Source organism: Dermacentor variabilis, chromosome 3 (genome assembly GCF_050947875.1).
Source record: "Dermacentor variabilis isolate Ectoservices chromosome 3, ASM5094787v1, whole genome shotgun sequence".
NCBI classification, from domain to species: domain Eukaryota; kingdom Metazoa; phylum Arthropoda; class Arachnida; order Ixodida; family Ixodidae; genus Dermacentor; species Dermacentor variabilis.
In genome coordinates this window covers 143,972,187-143,994,754 of record NC_134570.1, presented here as the reverse complement: position 1 = coordinate 143,994,754, position 22,568 = coordinate 143,972,187, and the positions used below count along the sequence as shown (strand labels likewise).

The 22,568-nt window shown below is 43.4% G+C and overlaps 1 protein-coding gene across 1 annotated transcript; it reads left to right on the top strand.

The window, feature by feature from the left end:
* The first annotated feature begins 1,713 nt into the window (after window positions 1-1,713).
* LOC142574237 (uncharacterized) lies at window positions 1,714-8,661 on the top strand. The gene is made up of 3 exons (XM_075683377.1): window positions 1,714-1,818; window positions 2,256-2,359; window positions 8,302-8,661. The coding sequence occupies exons 1-3, from the start codon at window positions 1,767-1,769 to the stop codon at window positions 8,509-8,511; spliced, it is 366 nt and encodes a 121-aa protein (XP_075539492.1). The 5' UTR covers window positions 1,714-1,766; the 3' UTR covers window positions 8,512-8,661.
* Window positions 8,662-22,568: the final 13,907 nt, after the last annotated feature.

Below are 22,568 nucleotides of genomic sequence, written 5' to 3'. Positions count from 1 at the left end.
AAGATATACATCTGACTCAGCCAATTTACCACAAAGAGTGCATTTTTTTTCTGTGAGCATATTGAAAATGTCCGGCTTTCTCATGAAGTGGAGATCTACAGCGCAGTGCAATGTTCGTATTTGCTCCGATCTCCATTGTTTGTAGTCTTTGTTTCTTTGATACATTTTGTTCACTCCTTTGAAGTATTGATTTCTTTTTGACGCCCATTGCAACGGTGAACGGTCCCTTTACTCATGAGTGGCCGCTTTGATTTGCGTCATGATTCGTGACGGCAGCACTAGCGAACAATTTAACGGATTGCAAACGTTAACCGCAGTAAACCGCTGCCGGATGGCCGCGAGTACGTATAATCATTATGACAAATGACAAGGCAACAGGAAAAAGAATAAAGCCTGCAACACGGATAATTTTCGATAAGTTCATTGTTGTGTCGAAGCGCAGCCTAAAATGCAGGTTGACATTTTATCAAAATCAAAGAAAGTTGGTGGATGTGACGGAGAAAACTACAGGCCTAAGAGCTGTAGCAGCGTGCCATGCTATTATTACGTCCTCGACAGGATTGTAATTACGGCCAATTAGTTAGCCGGTCCTTTTTCCAACCTAATCCTGCGTATAATTTTGGGTAATATGCCAAAAAAAAGGAAATCATTCGAGAAGAAATGAAACGCTGCTTGCTTGTCTATGCATTAAGCGAGAAACAAATCACGTTAAACAAACGAAATATAATAGTGAAGGCATTGTTAGTAGAAACATAAGACTTGCACAACCAAACAAACTTCCTGTTTATAACAAAACAAAGCTATAAAGCTTTTGTTTGGCACTTGTGCTGATCACGCAGGGTTGGCCCACACACCAGCTTTGTCTTTAAGTTGACTTGAATTGGTGACTACAGACTTGATACGGAAAGTGATAGTGGTTTCATGGATGATATTTCTGAATGTTTATCATCAGAATGTTGAACTTGCTTTCACCGTTGCGCATTCCCCTTTCAATGTCATCATCATCCCTGATCACACCTTCATGTCCCCGTTCCCTGTGCAGAGTAGCAGGCTAGAGCGCGTTAGGTCAGGCCGGCCTCTCTGCTTTCTTTCGAATAAACTATTTCTCTCTCTCTTTCTTACCTGTTTATAATCGAGAACGAGCTATTCCAATTTACATTTCATCGGTTTTGTTTTATTTGCCCCTAGAACTCACTAATCGCACTGGCATTCATCCGAATAGGCGCGTACTGCCGATAGTCTGCTAAAAGTGTCCGAACAATCCTCGTTGGTTTCCTAGTTTTGCCTATCGCTATTTGCGGGAAACAGCAGTTGAGGGTTTCGGTTGCGTACGTCCTGGTGTGTTTTCAGTTAATTGGGTAAATGGCAGAGAAATCGCACAGACTACCAACGTTTTGAGTAGCTTTTCTTTTATTCCTGACAATTTCTGCGTCACATTTGTTACCTCATCCACAGCAATACGTAAACGCGTCATGGCGCCCTCAGTGGCAAGTTAATTAGCCTTCTCGCTTAACAGTGCAGTAGTCGTTTTGCAGCTTTACTTTCTTCAATTATTTTCGCATCTAAACAACGGTTTCTTGTATTTTGATTTCGCGCGAACGTGCAATGGTCGCCGCTATGACGGCTAGGAACGATGGCATCTGTTCTCTAAACGTATGTTCCGGACACTATAAAAGCAAAGCAGAGGGCGAGTGATTTCCAGAGCATCAGCTGTGACACAGAGCGCGGCGACTACTCGGAGCGTAGTGTGATTTCTCTCTGGGACAATGCGTCTCATTCTCGCTTTAGTTGTTCTCGTCGTTGCCACCGTTACAACAAGTGAGTTCGGATTTGTTTCTGAATAATACGAAACTTCTCAAATCAACTTTTCAACATAAAGCTGAAAAATTGTTGATACAATTCGGCGCCTGAATATTCTCTGTATTTTTTCTGTGTAGCAAGGCTGCTTAACATTTTCTTTTGTATTTCGTGCGTTGTTGTTCACAACGCGTTTATCGAAGCAAGCGGTACAATACTAACTGATGCGATACCTGAAATTCGTTTGGCAGATTGTTTTGGTACTGTCAAGCGGTAAAATTGGAGAATTGCTTCTTTTGTACTTTCTGCGCCCGCTGATAGCCTGCAAACTTCAGCGATGAATTTGTGTCAGCAGGCAACTAGCCTTCTTTTGTAAGAATGTAGTTTTTTATGACACGATATGGAATAGTTTAGTTATTTATAATATACATCTTGGAACATTTTCTCTTTTATTACAGCTTCGGCACTTCCACCACCACTCCCGCCACCACTCCCACCACTAATCCCGCCGTTGTTTGGGGGATTAAATGACCTCTTAAAGCCGATTCCGCACTGCATTAAGGCAAGTAGACTTGTTTAAGAATTTTAGAATCCCATCAGCACGACCATCAGTCAATCTTTATGTCCACTGAAGGACGAAGGCCTCTCCCAGCAATCTTCAATGGCCCCTGTCTTGCGCTGTTTCGAACTTTCGACTGCAAATTTACTGATTACATCACTCCACCTAGTTTATTGCCTTCCTCAGCTGCACCTCCGATTCCTTGGCAGCCATTGTGCAACTGTGGTGATCTGCCGTTTAATTAATAAATAATTATGGTGTTTTACGTGCCAAAAGCACTTCCTAATTATGAGGCACGCCATAGCGGAGGACTCCGGTAATTTCGACCACCTGAGGTTCTTTAACGTGCACCTAAATCCAAGTACACGGGTATTTTCGCATTTCGCCCCCATCGAAATGCGGCCGCCGTGGCCGGAATTTGATCCCGCGACCTCATGCTCAGCAGCCCAACACCATAGCCACTCAGCAAACCCGGCGGGGGCCTACCGTTTACCTGTCCTACGCATTACATGGCATGACAATCTCTATTTTTTTCTCATGTAGTGGACTAGAATATTGCCTATCTACCATTGCTCTCTTATTCACACCGCTCCCTCCCTGTTCCTTAAGAGTACACCTAAAGATTTTTGTTCCATCGGTCTTTGTGCTGTTTCTAACTCGTTTTTCAGCTTCTTTGCTAACTTCCAATTTTCTGAACCGTATGGTAGCGCCGGTAGACTGCAATGATCGGGTACTTTTCAATGATATCAGCAAGCTCTCATTCAGGATTTCGTAATGCCTGCCATATTCACGCCGAACCATTTGCATTCTTGTGTAAATTTCCTTCTCTTGATCACAGTTGCAAAGGAATTGCAACAAACGATTGTACAATCTACCACCGAACAAGCGATGGGATTGATTTGAGACCGCTCATGATACATCTAAAGAGGCGAGAGTATCTAGAACACGCGTGGAATTGTCCACTTGCTGGGAACTTGCTGTAAAAACTATCACGATTGTTTGTTTCACATAATTAGGGAACTGGGGCGCTATAACGTAAATCTATTCCAAACTTTTCTATTTCAATTTTGCGATCAGCCCTCCACGATTGGTCAAAAACGTTTTTCGACCACCCCCACTTCACCTGTCTGTCACGCGACGTTACGAAAACCGCAATACCTCCCCATCTGACATGATGTGTACACACTGATTATGCATGATTTGACAGAAAAAAGAAAAATAGCTATTTCTGATTCCACTCCTTTTCGCCATTAGCCCTCGGCTATTGGTAAAAAGGTTTAGGGCTGCACCCACTTCACCTGCCTCTCACGCGACGTCACAAAACCGCAAGAACTCACCGCGTCAAAGTGACGTGTACGGGATAAAGATGCATTAATATGCCGAAGAAAACTGAATTTTCTTCGGAATAGCCGAAGCCTGCCCCGTTCCGAAAGGGAATAGAAGATGGCTGCCGCCGATCACTCAGACGCTGGCTACTCGCACCTGCCGGAAAGCATGGGTGTACCTATGTATAATAAAACTTCTTGCGTGGCAGTGTAACGTTTTCGAGCACTTTCGGCACGTTTACCCCCTCATTCTGCCAACTCTTCTTTGCTGAGGGTCCGTTTTAGCGTCATTCTTGAGCTTCCGTTGCATGCCGCTGCGATTTTCGACCAGCCACCGCAAGCTAAGTTAGGGAAAGACGACCAATCATGGACGCCAGCACCACCCTCTTCATCCGGTTATCAACTTTCAGTGCAGTGGCTCGGCCCCATCGAATCCCTCTCCACTTGTGCGTTCTCCTCGCCTCCTGTCAACCAATTAGATACGACAAGCCGCTCAGTGTAGGCAATGTTATTCGTTTTTCAAGCAAACAAAAGTGACCTCCTATGAACGAGGAGAGCGTTTGATTGGTCTGTTCAGACAACCCTGCGGGTGACCGCCCAGTGCTTGCGTTGGTGGTTACGCAAATTTGACGTCAAGAGATTGGAATAGAAACATTTTGGAATAGCTTTACGTTATAGGGCCCCTGGTTCGGTAAGTCATAATTATTTGAAGATTTAAGAAGAAAGCCTGTTTAAGTATTCTTATGCAGTAAGGACTATTTGGTAACTTTTCGTAAAGAAGAAAAGCGCGTTTCATACAAAGCTAGCAAATTTTTTTTATCAAGGTTGTCTGTTTATCCGCAAACGTAAAGATAAGTATGAACATATTGTGCTTTCATAAGAACGTAGAGAGCAAACATTTCTTATCCAAATTTTGAAACACCATGAAGGCATCCATGCGCTTGCGCGTCTTGATCATTCTTAAACTATCTCATAATGTAGGCTCTAACACCAGCTGCATGACAGGCCAACCTGCAGGTGACTTACATGTTCACTAGAATAGTCGCCTTATCGTTCTTGTAGGTCATTCAAAAATGAAGAAATCTTGCCATTGGTGCTGAAATCCCCACATTTGTTCATTCTGAATATTTGTTCAGGTGCGTGGTGAATTTTCTTATGGTCGAGCACAACGTGGACACTATGGACACCCATCGCTTCAGTGCGGAAATCTTTCGACAGCGCGGGTTATGATTTATTTGTGCTTGCTGTTCAGAGTTAAAATTTGGAGGACGCTTTCCTTCGCGTTTAAGAGTGGAACGGGATAGAACTCAACGATCTCCGCGTGCTTCTCACGCATCCCGGCGACTGCAGTTCGCGTCACCCTAATGTTCACCTAGCAACTCTGGCGGCAAATGCTCGGCACGAAGTCCAGCTTTGTGGGTCTTTTGTTTTGATGGTGTGCAAGGAGCCGAGGGGACCGCGCCGCTCCTACTAAGACAGACGTCATATGACAGCTGGAAATGGCTATTGCATTACAAGGGGTTTGTGTGAGTTTCTGCCTAATACAATTATGTTTTCTCGTATTTTCAAATTACAATCCGACGGTATCTTGTCTGTAGGTTGTGTGTAAGTCGTCCTTTGCGACTTTTCTACGTATTTCTACTCAAGATGAACGCGAGGTCGCGGGATCGAATCCCGGCCACGGCGGCCGCATTTCGATGGTGGTGAAATGCGAAAACACCCGTATACTTAGATTTAGGTGCACGTTAAAGAACCCCAGCTGGTCAAAATTTCCGGAGTCCTCTGCTACGGCGTGCCTCATAATAAGAAATTGGTTTTGGCACGTAAAACTCTATAATTTATGTACACTCAAGTACGAAGGACTCTTTCAAAGATTACCTATTTACTTTGCTTTGAATTAATTGACTCCGTAGTTTTGTATGAAAGTTTCGTATTTCAATCACACCGCATAACTCTTGGCCCTCCCGCACTCCGTTTTCCTTCCCTTGGCGCGCATTCAAATATCTCCACAGGCCACTGGTTAACGGCGCTACCCCACTAATCAGCCTTATTACACTTCTCTTGTTCTCAATGTGAATGCCATTTAGAATCACCTATTCTTTAAAAACTCGTGCCTTCTCCTTTTTTTAACGGGGCCCTACACTTCAAATCTCACACAAAGTTCTATATATGTCTCGGGTGATGGCTCGCATGTTAGCGCATGCGGACTCGATAAGACCTCTGAACATCCACTTTGGGTAATCTTTCACTATACCTGTGGCAAGTCTGAACAGAGCTTTAATTTGCTTTAACATGTATTCAACAGTTTTAACGCAGTCACTGACTTCAGTGTGCCGCCCACTTTCATTGCCTTTGTTTTTGCTGTGCGATTCCAATGCGTGTATGAAGCGAAAAACAGCATGCAATGATGACAGTTCGGCACGAAGTATAATTGACAAATGGGAGAAATCACACAAGAAAAGCAATATCATATTATTTTTTATTATCTTCACTGGCTGCAAAATGTCTGACCTGCGAGAGTTCTAAGCTCTCCCCCCCACCCCCCGAATTGTTGGTTTACGTGCATAGTATAGCGAACAGCACAGACTATGGAAGAATTGAACGAACACGATTTGTTTCGCCGCCTGCGCTGTTTGTCACGTTGTACGTAAGCCAGCAATTCCCGCCCAGAACCCTCGTAAGCAAGGCAAAGGAAGGCGGTGAATCTCGCCAGCGATGTTAGTTGAAGAAAGACATTCCTGCAGAAGACATCTCATGATGAATGCCGACATTATTGCAATTAGCATTGCATCCTTATAGTGACACACCCCATAGACAACACCGAAGCACGCCACGTATGGAGTGTGTATGCAGCCGGGTTCCTATCTCGTGGTTCACCCTAAATGCGGTGCGCCATATGGCGGCACCGCCGCGAGGTCCGTGCGTTGGGCCTGTGTGAGTGTACAAGTAAATGATCGACCTGCCCCGTTCAGCATCTACAGTGAACCATGTCGGTTTCAAAAAGATTTGTGGAACAGGCATGCATGTACACATTGCCTCATGCTCAATGACGAAAGTTAGTCTAATGGACTGTTTCGAACTCCCTGCCCTCAGTACAGCAGCCAGAATTCGTACCCATTAGACAATGGTCTATCCAGTTAACCAAGTTCGCAACAAAACGGTTAGAGGCCCAGACAGTGTAATACACTGGCCGAAAAATATTGCGAAAGATAGCCCTCTAAAAGTTTGCGAAGTTCGCAAAGAATGTTAATTTCATTTAAAATGAGAATATTTTAATTGTATTGTCTAACTGAGGGGTACTTGGCGCATTCAGCGATCAAACTATATATCTTTTTATCTATGTGTCAATGAGTGTGCTGAGAATATGTCGATCTATGTATGTTTATGTAAAACTTTTTCCCGACCACCTGGGTCACTTGGTAATCCGTGGCTGAATGGGTAGATGATTGCGCTTTTGTGATCAGGAAATGGGGTTCCAACGAGACCCTCCTTCAAGCCGGCATAGGTCCCGGTAGATGCTGGAATTGACAGGTGCTGCTCTTTGCAGAAACATTGGGGCGCCGATGTACAGTACTGGGTACGTGCTACTAGGTTTGTGCTGGTCTTCAATGGACCTCTTGGATGCTAACTTGGGTTACTGGGTATGCGCGCGTAGGATTCGATTAATGTCTTTCACGCCAACTTGGGTAACTAGGTATGTGCCATGTGGAATGTACCGCTTTAGATTGACGAAGAAGATTCCTTAACTTTATCCAATGCTGAGCGGAATACAATCGATCATACGTCACAAAAGTACCTCAGGACAGGAATCCGACGCTTTAGCCCGCAGCGTCACAAATGCTATAGGCGTGCGCCTCCTTTCGATGAACGCCTTTCACGCCAACGCGTTAGGAAACCGCGCCACGAATGCACTTTGCATGTGCCTCTCTTCAATGGACCCCTTGCCAACTTGGCTTACAGTGCGTGTGCCACTGACTGTGTGCGGCAAGCGAGGGCACAGTTCTCAGCGTTCGCCGAAACCGGCGCGTCACGCTTCTCCACTCGGAGGCTACGCGCAGGCTTCGCGGCAGTGCCAATAGATGGCGCAGCGTGTCCAGAAAGAAGCATGAGAGAGCAGCCCCGGTTGCCGCATGACGGTTTCTCAGCGTTCGCACGCACCTGCGCGCCATGCATTTCGGAGGCACCGCTCTGACGCCGAGTGCTCTCCGAGAAGCGCGAAAGAGCTATCTCGCTGCTGCACATGTATCGTCACATGTCGGGTAAACAGTTGCAATACCTTATGTCGGTATATTGATTCAATGCTAAGCGCTTTACCGTCGACGGCCATCGTTAGATGGGTTCCGTGCAATTTTCGGATTATTGTTTGTACCGCTATGAACTCAACATTGCGTTTCTCGAACGCTATAGTGTAGAATGAATCTGCACAACACGAATCTAGTGCCAAGGTGATGTGGAAATAAATTTCATTTTTTTGCTAATAATGGGTTCCAAAACATTTGAGACGTCGAGACACGCAACTCTGAGCCAAACCAAGCTCCAACGACAACATGGGGGCCTATTTCATGATGTGCCAAAGCGGACACTCATCGTGTATTTGTTTCTTTTTACTTTAAATTTCAGATTTTCTTTCTACCGAACCGATTTTGCTGGTCATGGGAGAACGATCTGTCGGAGCTGTGCAGCAGTAACAACGTTTCTGATACTGGTTCTTCACCGAGTGACGAAAATCCCGCTGCTTCCGCATCTCCGACTGACAACGCCAAAACGACTCAGGACGGAGGCACCACGTCTCTAGGATCCGGTGGCCAGAATCGACTCTCACGATTGTAGTAAAGGTCGCCTTCACGTGGAGTACACTATGCGGTGTTCAGCCCCTGCCTTCTGTGCGTCTCCTATTCAGATTAGTCGCGCTACGAATAAAGAAAGTGACGCAACTCTATAGACTCCACCCTCGTCGCTGTTCCCAATAAAATGATTAAAAACAAACTGACTGGAAACGGTGGATTACAGAAATGGTGCTGCCTTATAATTAGGTATTCTCTAATTAGCGCCATTTGCCAGCTCCATGCACTCTCTCCTTCGGATTCAAGGCATTTTTTTGTTCAATCCTTTCTTAGCGTCTTGAAAGTATAACAACAAAAATGCTACTCGTGTCATTACATCTGTGGTGAATAATAATTAAGATGAACATAGCAAAAGCGCATGGCCAGAGTACAAACGGCGAAACAGACGGTGTGCCCTTTCCGATGCGCCCTTTATATATTTAGCTATAGCAAGCACCCACGTATCAAAGCTAGTACTGTTTCAAAAAAGTAGGAAACATTTGTATAGAATTTGTGGTTGACAAAATTAAACACCCGCATGTTCTCCTGTTTAGAAACACCTGATTGTCACTTTATAGGCGCACGACCCAAAGGTGTGGTTCCTCTGAAGACATTGTCAGATGCAAAAATCTAAACGTAGTGCTATTAATTTTAGAGTCACAGGAGTTGAAGTGCTTCTCGTATAAACCCTACCATCACAAAAGAAAACTGTGCTGGGCAGCTGATAGAATTTCTGCTGGCATTTGCAGTTTCGTTAAGGACACCTAATTTAGCTGAAAGACAGAGAGCAAGTCGTCGTCAGTACTCCTACGTCAAGATGCTCCCGCCTTGAAAGAAACGTGAACTTCCAGTGCTGATTTGGACAAATGCCTTCTTTGTAAGTTTTTATAAGCACTCCCAAATTATTGAGGTATCTGTGGCAGTGAAGCGCGCAGATCTGGGCGCCATTGATACAGCTTCCCTCGTGAAGCGCATTGAATGAGGAGATGGCAAAACTTTGGTTTACGAAGTAATTTGGTTGCAGACGCTGATTTTTCCAGAAATACTAGTTGCTTATTCCGCGACCCGATGCGAGCTGACGCAGACGACGAAGTCAGCACCAATATGTGATGTGCTGGAGGTGTTAGCATTGGCAGCCGCGGGGAGTACCAGCAGATCACACTAGCAGCGGCGGCGCTGTGGTCACTACTTAGATCGACCTATCGGCTTATCTATCATCCCGGTGTATTCAGTGTGCAACGAAGTCGTTATGATGAAATTTACATGATTCAAGGCGCCCAGAAAACTGAATACCAGGCTTCGAATCAGCCAGCTACCTCTTGTTTCATATCAGAACGCGTATCTAAGAAACTGCGCTAGTGCGATTTTTTCACTGGCATAAAATACTGCTGCACTCAATGCCTTGCGCTTCCCACCTTAATGCACCTACCTCTCCTTGTAGCTCCCATACATGTAGCTCCAGCTGGCGTGCGCTCGAAAGCTTGTAGATATTCTCAAGCACGTGTTGAAGGCTTCGGTCAGGAGTGCCTGTGCGTTTACTACAGCAGCGATTGGAAAGGTTACTTCTGAAATAGAAGCAGTGTTTGAGTGGTCGCGAATGTGCCGACTAGACACTTTACAGGTACAGGAAACATCTTGATCGAAAATTCATTAAAATTCGTAAGTGGCCCACCAACTTTAATGTGAAGTCTCAGATCACCCATCAAATGGCATTCCTGCACTGCAAATTTTCTCAAATTACTACCACACTTACGCTCCCAGGATACCAATAAAATATTTAACAGGCTTCACATGACGATACCAAGAAGAAAATCTCAACCTTCTGCTAATATTACGATGACGTTCCCGTTTGGCTTACTATAACGAATGCTTTCTTTTACAAGTATTTTTATGAAGCTCTCCTACTCCATAACAACAGAAATTATATTTACTCTTATAAGAGCCGCGGGATATTTGCAGTCCGGAATACACTTTATTTCTCTTCGTCGCACGCTGGAAATAGCTGGGATTTGCTGTTTTTCACGCCTTGTTTCATTGGATGAGCCTTCCACTCCCCACGTGGTTTTTGGGAGCAGCAATTGTGAAATCTTCGGCTGACATGCCTTCTCTCTTTTACTGTTGTGCCGGCTTTGATTGCTACGCCCTGTCGTGGGTTTCTGCCTCAATTCTGTACCATGGTTGCCAAAACCTTCTTTGTCAAGCGGCCAAAAACACTACTCGGTGTTGCCATAAAACAAAATGTTATAGAATGTATTGCTCCATTACTAAGAATTTGAACTGTTTTTCTTTTGTAATTTCGGAAAACGAAGTCGCTCATTTATAAACGAAGCCACATAAAAGTGGACAAAGTGTACAAATTTATTCATTTCAAGCGTTTATTAAAACATCAAAGTGCCGCTCCCAAGAGAACGCCGCCAATTGGCCTCCAGAATTCCGTTACGGTCCGCCCTCACCGCCTACATATTGAGTTGTTCACTGAAGCATATAGGTGCAATTTCCAGGTACTTAGGAAAGACTCAGTGTCGACAGCCCCGAGTCAGTGACTCGGGTAAGCGGCTGTGCCTTGGTAAGCCTAATGACCTACGCATTATGACTTGCAGTGGCATATTGCCATAACGTCACAATAAGTGCAGAAATAAATAACACGCATGCTTTTTACATATAGATGCAACGACAAATTATCCGTCTGCTCATAACGCAGCTGTTGGACAGAGAAGGTTGTACTAACAGATTTAACACGGTACATTAATTACGAATGGTTGTACATTGCGCCTGCATAGTGTGACAAGCACTGTGAGGCAAATATTTCAGCCAGTATATAATCGCTGCGCTACAAGAGCTTGTGCATTAGTGATACTGCACTGACACGAATAATGATCACGTGAAGCTCTTCGTGTATGTGTTCATTTGAGCAGAAACAATGCTGTACGCTGCCTGCACATGGGTGCAATACCGGCCTTGTCATCCTTCTGTCGGTTCCTACGTTATTTGTAATGAAATACATTTATTTACCGAAACAAATACCTTCAAAGTGGGTTCCGGATAAAGGTAAGAGACGACGTCTGTGTCTAGTCTCTTGTTCGTGTTTTATTTTGCGCCTATAAGCATTTCTAGACGTCGTGACGCACCTTTACATTGGGCGTGCACAATTAAGGACGATTGCATAATTTCGCGTACGCAGTTCAAAGATCCTCAAGTACCTTAGCTTTCTTGGCAACCAACCATGCACGCCTCTCTCGTGCGGCCATAATAATGACCGCATGAGAGAGGCGTATTTTGTTGGACTTCATTGTATTTTGTATTGTGATTTGTTGCAATAACATCGAAGAAAAATCACCCGGTGCGATATATCCCGGGCGTTATAGTAACGGCACACTAAGACAGCACACTTTATCTGTCCTATTTTTTTTTCTTTCTCGGTATATGCTCATTAGAAAATCTGTGCTCATTTGTTCCCTTTCTGGCTTTGTACCCCATCTTGCGGCGCATTTTTGTAGTAATTGAGTCATTTGGGATATTAGAACCGCTAATACATGACCAGGGGAGATGTTTGCCTTCGCTACACATATGGAATGAAAGATGAAAGACGCTGAGGGTACGACTTATTTTACCAGAGATGGGACTCACCCCTATAAAAATTTGAAATTCTAAGTGGCAGCTTCATTTCAACTGCGCGCTCCCCATGCGACATCTGCTGTCACGCACGTCACCGGAACACCTGGTTGTTTGCCACTCTGGATTCTCAGAATAATTTGAGTGAAATAATAGACTGTGACGCGCGGATTTTCGTCCTGAAAGCGGCACTTCCTCTGGTGATCGCAGAAAACGCTTATAAAGTCAGGCTCTTATAATAAATTGTATTTTAGGAATGCAAAGTGAACACAAATGACAATAATTATAGATTTGAATAGGCTGCGTCAATGCACAGAACCACAAAATATGTGTCCCTGCCTATATGGGTAGCCAGCGCAATTAATCTGTGATAATACCGTTACGTCTAAAACGGACATGCACCTCCTAGATTCTCTCCATGGACAGTTAGGCACTGTATGTACCTATGCTTGGGACGTACGCAGGACACGAAGTCACAACTCTGACCTATCAGAAATGCCAAGCCAGCGAGCCTGGCCTGAATAAAAGCAGACAGCTGTGGAAAAAGCGCAACCGAGTGGCTCCGTTTTTGAAAGCTAATTAGCGCGTCCTTCTGCCCATGTCACTTTTAAAGGCATGTCGGTATTGTATTTGCAGCTAAACCTCAAGTCAGGAAGACCGCCAATCACATTATATCATCTCAGAGATCGGCGGTTGGCAGTTCGTGGAGCTAATTTCAATTATGCGACTTCTATTCAATGTTCTCTTGCTTATTTGGGAAGGTTTGGTAGCTCAATTGGACAAAACAGGAGAGTTATAGCCGCTGAGACAGGAAGCCTAAGTGCGTTATTCATGAGGGACTACGGAAGGGAATATATATATATATATATATATATATATATATATATATATATATATATATATATATATATGAACGAGAAGAAAGGGGGTTAACCTAGGGGCCGATTTTTATTAATCATGTGGCAAGAAGCCAACACACACTGACACCGCGGACAACATAAGGGAAATTACGTCGGCTTAATAAATGAAATAAGAAACGATAAATTAAGGGAAATGAAAGTGGATGGAAAAACAACTTGCCGCAGGTGGGGAACGATCCCACAATCTCCGCATGTCGCGTGCGATGCTTTACCAATTAAGCTACGGCGGCACCCTTTCCCCCTCCACTTTCTTGGGTATTTGTGTTTCCTTGCAGAACCCCGGGAGTGTTAGCCAACCTTGGTGGTGGACGTGGAATGTCCTTTCTACCGCAGGCGTTACGAGAACATGATCTTTTCGGGTGAAGGCAACTTGTCAATAAACCCACAGATGCAACCTGAAGGCATCAGTGTTGTCGGATTCGAGACTACACTTTCATTGACTTTCATTTCCATTAATTTATGCTTCCTATTTCATTTATTAAGCACAAGTAATTTCCCCCATGTTGTCCTTGGCGTCAGTGCTTGCTGGCTTCAGTTTCAGTTTCAGTTTATTATTCGTTCATAACAATTGGTTACAAGAAATGTTATACAAACAAGGGTCCCGAAGTGAGAGACTGCGCTCGATCCCTTGGATTAGAAGTTATATATGAAAAAATGAAGCATAATACAGAGCAGTGAAACAAAATATCACATAGCCAAATTTTAACCAAAAAACTCATTGATGACACACATAAGACAAAAGGCAGAGGAAAGATGCACAATCAATGGCTTTTACACAGCTTCTAATTAGCAAAATAACATTATAGGAAATTATTCAGACAGGAAATAATTCTTGAGTTCGTATTTGAAAGAGTAGAAGATAGAGGACAACTTAATGGAATATGGAAGATTGCCCCAAAGTTTAAGTGCGCAAAAAGAGGAAGCCATCTTTCCGTAATTAGTGTGACGTAAAGGCAACAGGTAATTTCCTTGTGCTGCAAACCTTGTGGTATTAGGAGTAAAATGGAGATCAGAACTAACCAAGTTGTAAGAAACTTGTTGAGTTGGCAATTTGAAAAGTAATATCGCTAAATGATAGTTAAACAAATCAATAACTTGAAGAATGCGGTTTGTATGTAGTTGTGAAGAGGCGTTAGAGAAAAAATGGCTTCGCGTTATAATGTAAATAGCCTGATTTTGAATGTGCTGGATACAGGAAAGATGACAATGATAAGCCTGTTTTTGAAGGTGCGTAATAGAGTAAAGATGACAATGATAACTATTACCCCAAGAAGGGATACCATAAACGATATGACTATGAACGAAAGCAAAGTATTACGATATTAATGCTTCCTCGGAAAAAAAATTTACGCGATTTGAGTAATGCCCTAATGCCAAATGCTGTTTCTTGTTTGATGTGTGCAATGTGGTTAGTAAACTTAATGGGGGAATCTAATTTGACGTCGAGGAAAGAAACACAAGTGCAGGCAGAAGTGTTATGTCCATTGAGAGTTATGGCTCGAGAGCAAGGTAAATGTCCCTGTGATGACTTAAATAACAGGAATTGCGTTTTAGTAGGGTTTATAATTAGAAAAATGGCATTACACTATTCAGGAATTTGTGACAGATCGCTGTTTATTTTTAAGTTAGCGAAAGTAATGATTTATTCGAGAGGGCAACAGTCATATCATCCGCCGTGGTTGCTCAGTGGCTATGGTGCGGGGCTGCTGCGCACGAGGTAGCGCGGTCGAATCCCGGCCGCGGCGGCCGTACTTCGGTGGAGGCGAAAATACCCGTGTACATCGATTTAGGTTCACGTTAATGAACCCCAGGTGGTCAAAATATCCGCAGTTCTGCTCTATGGCGTGCCTCATAATGAGAAAGTGGTTTTGACACGTCAAACCCTGTAATTTAATTGTAATAGTCATATCGTCTGCGTAAATACAGGTAGGCTATAACTGAGGCAGTCAGGTAAATCATGTATATATATGGAAAGTAATAGTGGACCTAAAATCGAACCCTGAGGCACTTCTTGCTGAATAATTTTGCCTTCAGAGAAAGCCCTTATGAGAAGAGAAAGCGCTTTCAGGGAAGCTTCTTATGATATGACTATATATATAGGCTCAGAAATGTTACTTAACAGATTGATCACTTGCTTCGATATTACATTTCCATTCACAAATGGTTCTTGCCAAATCAGAAAACCTGACTAGGTCTGTGCGAGCAAAATATGGGGTTAGGGAGTTTTCATTCTGGCGTCGGGTGGGCCTCCTAATTAAGAGTGACAAATATGTTGACGCATATAGCGCTAGTTTGTTTTCCAAGGGTTCGCAAAGAATTTCGCATGTAAATTTTTGCCTTCGTGCCTGTAATTTGGGAATGCCATTTGCTTGCATTAAATCAGAAGGTGAGTCTAATGCTGAAAAATTATTAAAATAAACCTTACGGCCTTTATGTGAATACGTTCAAGACAATCAATGTTGCGCTTAGTATGAGGATCCCATATAATGCACGCATATTCCAGTTTTGGCTGCACAAGAGCACTATAGCAGAGCAGCTTAACATAGTGGGAGCAGTTTTAAGTTTATGTTTAAGGACACAAAGCTTGCGGAAGGCGGATGAGCAAACATTATCAATATGAAGATTCGAAGCTAGGTTTGAAGTGAGTGTTACACCGAATTATGTGTAGCAACTTACTTCTTCTAACGGTAATAATAATAATTATGGGGTTTTACATGCCAAAACCACTTTCTGATTATGAGGCACGCCGTAGTGGAGGACTCCGGAAATTTAAATACCTAAATCTAAGTACACGGGTGTTTCGCATTTCACCCCCATCCAAATGAGGCCGCCATGGCCGCGATTCGATCCCGTGACCTCGTGCTCAGCAGCCCAACACCATAGCCACTGAGCAACCACGGCGGGTTTCTTGTAACGGTGATGACACTAATATGTAGGTATATGATAGCGGATTTTTTTCGGCAAGTTACTGGAAGGCAGACATATTTGCTCGTGTTAAGATTCATTCCCCAATTTACACACCCTTAATGTATATTACGCAGACTAGAATTGAGATCGTTGTTATCGTTAGTGGAACTAATTTCTTTAAACAATACACAATCACCAACAACAATCTTATCTCTACACCAGAGCGAAAAACATCAACAGTATCATTGATACACAATATAAAGAGCAAGGGACCTAACACGGTGCCGTGATGTACACCGGATGTGACCGGACGACAGCTCGAGTGTTGACCCACTACATCAACGTATTGTTTGGGATTATTCCCGTAGGCTGAAATCCGAACAATAAGTATTCGTTGAATGCCTATTGTTTCAAGTTTGCAAACGAGTTTACTATGAAGTTTATGGAAGGCTTTGCAAAAAAGCACGTCTCTTCTACCGTGTCTGTCGAGGGTGAATGCAAAAAAAGAAAAAGAAAGAATATATATATATATATATATATATATATATATATATATATATATATATATATATATATATATATATATATATATAGTGTAACAAGCCCGCAGAAGTACTCCTGAGGTTTTAATGAACCGCAGTGCAGCTGGATCTCTTAAAAAGCGCTCCATCGGGGTTGGCTCGCGGGCAGGGAAGGTGCGCGGTCTTCTTTGTTCTTTAGGGCTCGACCCACTCTTTCCCTCGAACTACTACCTACATGAGACAGTATATATATGTTCAGAACCGTATTACCACCATACATGCCTATTTCTCTTCCAATAACACCACTTAAGGGAAACTACCACGGCTTTTAAGCTTTTCTTTCTACGTTTTATTTCCTTTCTTTAGAAAATGGCCTCTAATAGCACCTTTGAGCATTTTTGAGGTGGATATATGGAACGAGACGAAAGCACGCAGATGAAAAAGTGGAAGTCTGAGTACGTAATGAATGTGCACTAAGTAACATCCCAGTTACTCACTACAGAGCATAGGATGAAATAACGAAATTAAAACCGAGCCACAGTGATGTCCTCTATGCTTGATAGATACCATACGCTTGTCGCCCTGGTTAAGATATTTTAAATCATCATAAGTATTTCACTGAACAAACGTTGGTGCTTTTACGGAGAGATTCATTGGAAACTGTTCACGGATAGGTTTTCGGGGCAGTCTTACAATGCGTACATGTCCAACGTGCTGCAAAACTGGAGCTCTCTCTCTTAAGAATATGTGCGATTTTTTTATTACTCGGCTTCGATTACGCAGTTTTGACACTTGTTTAAACCTACGCCCAGCAAAGCCTTAGTGAGTCAACTTAAATAAATACAATACAAGTATGGCCAATGCGTACAATTCTGTCACTTTCATTTTATTGATTAAAGACATGACCTTTGTTGCATTCGCAACAAAGGTCACGTCTTTAATCTCGTGACATGATTAATATTCATGCATTATGCCTCTCACAAGCTGTTCCTAAACGAAAACACGAAATCAGTTGAATGCACATTTTGAGATGTCTAGCACTGATGTCAAGAGGACGTCGGCAATGTGTCATGCTTTTCCACTGAGGAATGGCAATTACACGAGTATGCACAGTGAGGTCCGACACAAATCGAGGCATACTTGAGGATTATGTATGTCTTGTGCCACAGTGGCACATAATCATTCCAAAGGGCTGACGAAGCATATGCGCACACCCGGTGTCACATAGCGAACGACTAAATCAAACAGTCAAGTGAATAAAAAAAATAAAACTTTGAATAGGCTGCGACTTTTCATTGGTTTGTCGGTGTGCCTTTGAGATACTAATGAATCGACATACTATAAGTTGAAGGTTTACGTCGGAATACACTTTCTTATTACTCAGCGCATAGACGCCGCTTACTGGCCCTACATTTTTTGGTCACCCTACAGGAGTAATATAGGAGCCCTTGCGGGTTCCTCTGTTCGGCGTCCACTTCCCATTCCCATATATCTAAAAGTATATCTGCTGGGATATACTGAGCAACGTAGCAGCAAGTAGCAGCCGCATAAAATCTCTAACCGGAGTCAAAGAAAGCTTTGCTTCTATAATACGCTGCGACGAGCACCGTCGACTCATGGTTTTCTGAGGCACTCTCCTGTGGCCTGCCTGGTGAAATGCACCGCCCAGCTACCGGAGTTGGTGCTTGGACAGCATTGCGTAAAGCCGCTGTTGTTGGCTTTTCTTCCTGGTAAATGTTTATGAGCGCTCGAGCACACTGTCTGGTGCGAGAGCCGTTACCCTGAACCCGCGTTTTTTTGTGGTCAGCACGGTGCCATCTGGGTACCAACGGCTGCGTATGGACGGCGCAGCTTCCCGGACAGGCCAGGCAACGTGCCAGCTACACTTGCCTGAAAACACCTTCATTACAGAGGGCTTCCCACAAGATGTCGTTAAAGCGAACATTTCTTTCTCGCATCATAACTGGCTGCATCAGACTAGCTGATTAACCATTACAAAGGTTGGCACGCCGGTGTGTAGAGAAGAAAACTATTTAACGCTGAGGCATGGACCAAGCCGTTCCGAAACCCGCGCTTCCTTGGTTAGTGATGATTTTCCGACACATACCTCGTGGTATTCCACCTGTGTAGTAAAATTACGTCTTTATAAGGTGTATTACCCAGATGTATTTCGTTCACTGCAGTCCATCGGTTAAGCAAGTGTGAAAGTTGAAATTTTGCTGGTTGTGGTCAATTTATGGGTGCGGATTTTCGATAATTTTATTTCCGAAGCTCAGAGGCGCGCTTCAAGGTAACGAGTCAAGGCGGCGCATCTGAGCTGCTTGTTTCCGCCTCCTCAACCTCCCACCTTCTTTCGGTCCGACAAGGGGGATTTTGATGGCTATTAGTTCTGATTCCTACAAACAGTCTAATAAAGGACCTTGTATTTTACTGCTTGGCAATAAAATTTTCTTGCCTAGTCTTAACTAGTTGCAGCAAGATAAAGCCCAAGTTATGTCGAAGTCTCTTCCTGCAGACTGTACAGCGGCGGTGACATATACATGAAAAACAATTTTTTAAACCCGAAATCGGCGCCTGTGGACCATGAACCCAGTACTGACTTTAATACAAGAAATACGGTATATACTGTAAAAGTATGTGAGCGAAATTCTCCCGAATGTCGTGATTATAATTTTGTCGCTACCAATACAGCACGCTTTCCCGAACAACCCCCGACTCCATCCCCCAGCCCTACCCCTGACTCTACGCACTTGCTTAGTAACGAAATGACTTTACGGGGACGCGGACAGAGAGGTCTTCGTTCTTCTAGAACAAAACTTCCATAGAACAAGTCAGAAATTGGTTCATACTGACTAATAAATATTCGTCTTACACTAACAGAGCGTTTCATTTTGAAATGACCTGTGGCAACTAGGAACTCTGATGATCAGTCTACATGATAGGTGTTTCTGAATGACGCAAATTTAGAGAAGTACGCTACAAAGTATAAACTCAAACGTTTTGGCATTGCTCAATATTTTCTGGGCAATGTGAGTTTGAGCACTGCATTCTAGTGTGCACTGACTTCTCCTACAATTTGAGTTAGGCTTCTTCCTGTATGCATTTAGTGCTTTTTAATCATTAATTAAACATCGTACAATATATTGTGCAAATTCCCGATCTGGCGACTGATGAAGTGCACACTATTTTTGAAAAATAATTCAAACTGCATTGCTGCTGCTCCTCTTGCTGTACGCAGAGCTGTAGTTTCGTAGTACCCGTTCTTGGCTATTTATACTAAGGCCTAGCGCAAACAAATTTGGCAAAAAAATCTGTTTGCCACGTGCAGGTATTTCGCTTCGACACTTGTTGAATGACTCTATTGAGCTGCCAAGCAGTGACGCTGAACTAGCACTTTTCCTCCTCTCCGTTTTTTTTTGCGTCAATTTTGTTAGACGACGGGCGTTCGGGACGTCAGGAAATGTGCTTTGTTCACACATCCTGCTAGAAGTCAAGCACAGGCTCACGCAATATTGTTTACTCTGTGTCTACGGCGCACTAGAACACCACTGTCAAAAATTACCTACATGTTCCCTTGGATTTGTCGTCCTGGTAAAATTACTCGCCAGATGTTAGTACATTGCGTAAGAGCGGCTGGCCTGCACGTAGTCGCTTTGTTGAGTCGGGAAGTCTTGCACTGTAGATTGCTGAAGGAAGATTTTCAGAGTCAATGTATCGAGAGCAACGCCTGTTGCAACAAATCTTGTAATACTGAAAAAAATTAGATGCGGCTTCTGGTTAATACGCGAATAGCCCAAATGTCTGTGTAGTGCACAATGAACATTCACAATATAACATTCGCCTAAATGCTAATGTGGGATGGACATATATACTTTACCAGTAGCACAATTTAAGGATTGTATCGTACGATCATTCAATGACAACCGATGTCACGGGTGCTCCTTACCGGCGTTCATACGGGTTTTCCTTACGGCAGAACCTCACATGAAAAGCGGGCCTCTTTAAAGCGCTCTGTCATTACTGTGGCCTCGATATACACGTAAACGATGCGGCTGTTGTGTTCCCTTTAGTCTTTAGACACTTTTTTTAGACAGCAGCAGTCAATCATTGAATTAACTGCGTTTGCACCGGCTGACGCAATAGGGAAATATGTCGCATATGCCTGATGTAACGTGGTTGTAACGGTGAAGAAAGCAGCAAAACTGTGAACGGTGAAACTAATGCTTCATTGGGTGAACCTGTGCCCTCAAGAACATGTTATACTCAAAGCTCAGCGATAGCGGTGAAAACAATCGGCGATAGCAGAAAATTTTATCTGCGGGTAAAATGCGTCGGCTTTCATACATGAGCGATCGAACGTTCCCGAGTAATCGCTTGTGTTCGCTAGTGCCCGCGTGTCTTCCAGAAACTTCTACACCATACATGCAATCAAGGAATCAAAATACACGAGGTTCGGTGACAACACGCAGAGGATAGGAACATCGGTAACATTCAAGAAACTTCCGATACATGCTAGCGCGTCCTGTTCTTAGCGATAAAATTTGTTAGTCGATGAAACGCGCTCATTTGATAAAATGTCAATCGCATCGCTGTGCAAAAACTGTTTCTAGTTATATGACTGGGCACCGTACTTTTATCGGAACTGAGTGTTTGCACTTGTAGCCCCTCCATGTGCTGTTGCTTTTGTCGTAGTCAAAGAGGCAATAATTAGGTGATTTTCGGTAACATTAACACTTATTTTACTTTTACCACTATAACAGCAGTGAAACGCGCTTAGTGAACATAGGCGCTTGTCAAGGCAAGTATATTAACCACTATGACGCTGTAATGTATCAATGCCGGACGAACGCTCCGTGCGGCTATATCCGGTTACCCTTGCATTGTATCAACCGACACCTTAATCTGCGTGGTGGTTTTCTCATTTCATGTCTCCGTCTGTTTTTGTACCTCCACCATATACTTCTTTGCTTCACTTTTAACGCATTTTTTAAATATATAAAGCTGCGGATTATACACACATTGCATAACCTACAGCAGTGCCTGTAATTGAAGCCCCGTGTTCCTGTGTCCTAAAGTCTTATTTCCTTTCCATCGGTTTTGGCATGACTACCTCGGATAGCAATTTGCAATGTAATGTTAAGTAAGTGAGCTGCCATCGTTGGGCTCATATGTTATAACACGAATTAAGAAACTACATAAATATGTGTATAGGCGAAGTAATAAGAAATCATTCTTTATAGGCATGCAGATTTGTAAAACAACAAGTCATACCCATACTCAGGCAATATAAATACTTGGGTGTATACATGAACGAAGAAAGGGCCTCATGAACGATCCACCAAGGTAATACATAAATGAGGAAATCCAAGGCAGCGCGAATGAAACATAGGGTATTTAGGGGCTACTATAGGTATGAGGTACAAAGAGAAATTTGAACAAGAGTAATGGTGCAAACACTAAACTTCCCATCCCATACTGTGCACAAAATCACTTATCTTGGCGGCATCAGAAGTTATGCAAGTATTGTTGGGCGGGTTGGCCTTGAGTTCCCACAATAATATCACAGCTGAAGCAGTACAGGCTGACACGCGCTGGACCTATTTTGAAGTCAGAGCAGGTCTCAGCTAAATTCATTTTGATTAAGGACACCGGCATGTTGATAAAAGTAAACGAGTGGTTACAGTGCACAAACATTTCTACCTAAAAATCATACACGCCGATTGGAGGAAGAAGTAAAAAAAATTGCAGCAAGGTACAAGCTAATCAAAAGTGTAACTTGACAACCAGGAATCATCCAAAAGGCGGCGAGAGAAGCCCAGACCATGAATTCGATGCAAACAACGAAAATAAAGAAAGCTTGAAGACCCACAAATATGGCAAGACCGAAATCTGAAAGCTAAATCTATACAGTGGAGTTCAGGTTTGTCTATGCGGGCCGCTACAAGTCAGGGCAATGTTCTGTGGTCAGAAGAGTCGCGCGGCTCAACAAGAAGACGGCGGCGGAACTTTATATTCATCGGAAACGAAGCCGTGGTTTACGGAGAGCGCTAAACCGAGGGAGTGTGAGTCGGGCTTCCGTCGTTCCGTTGGCGGAAGCAATGCTT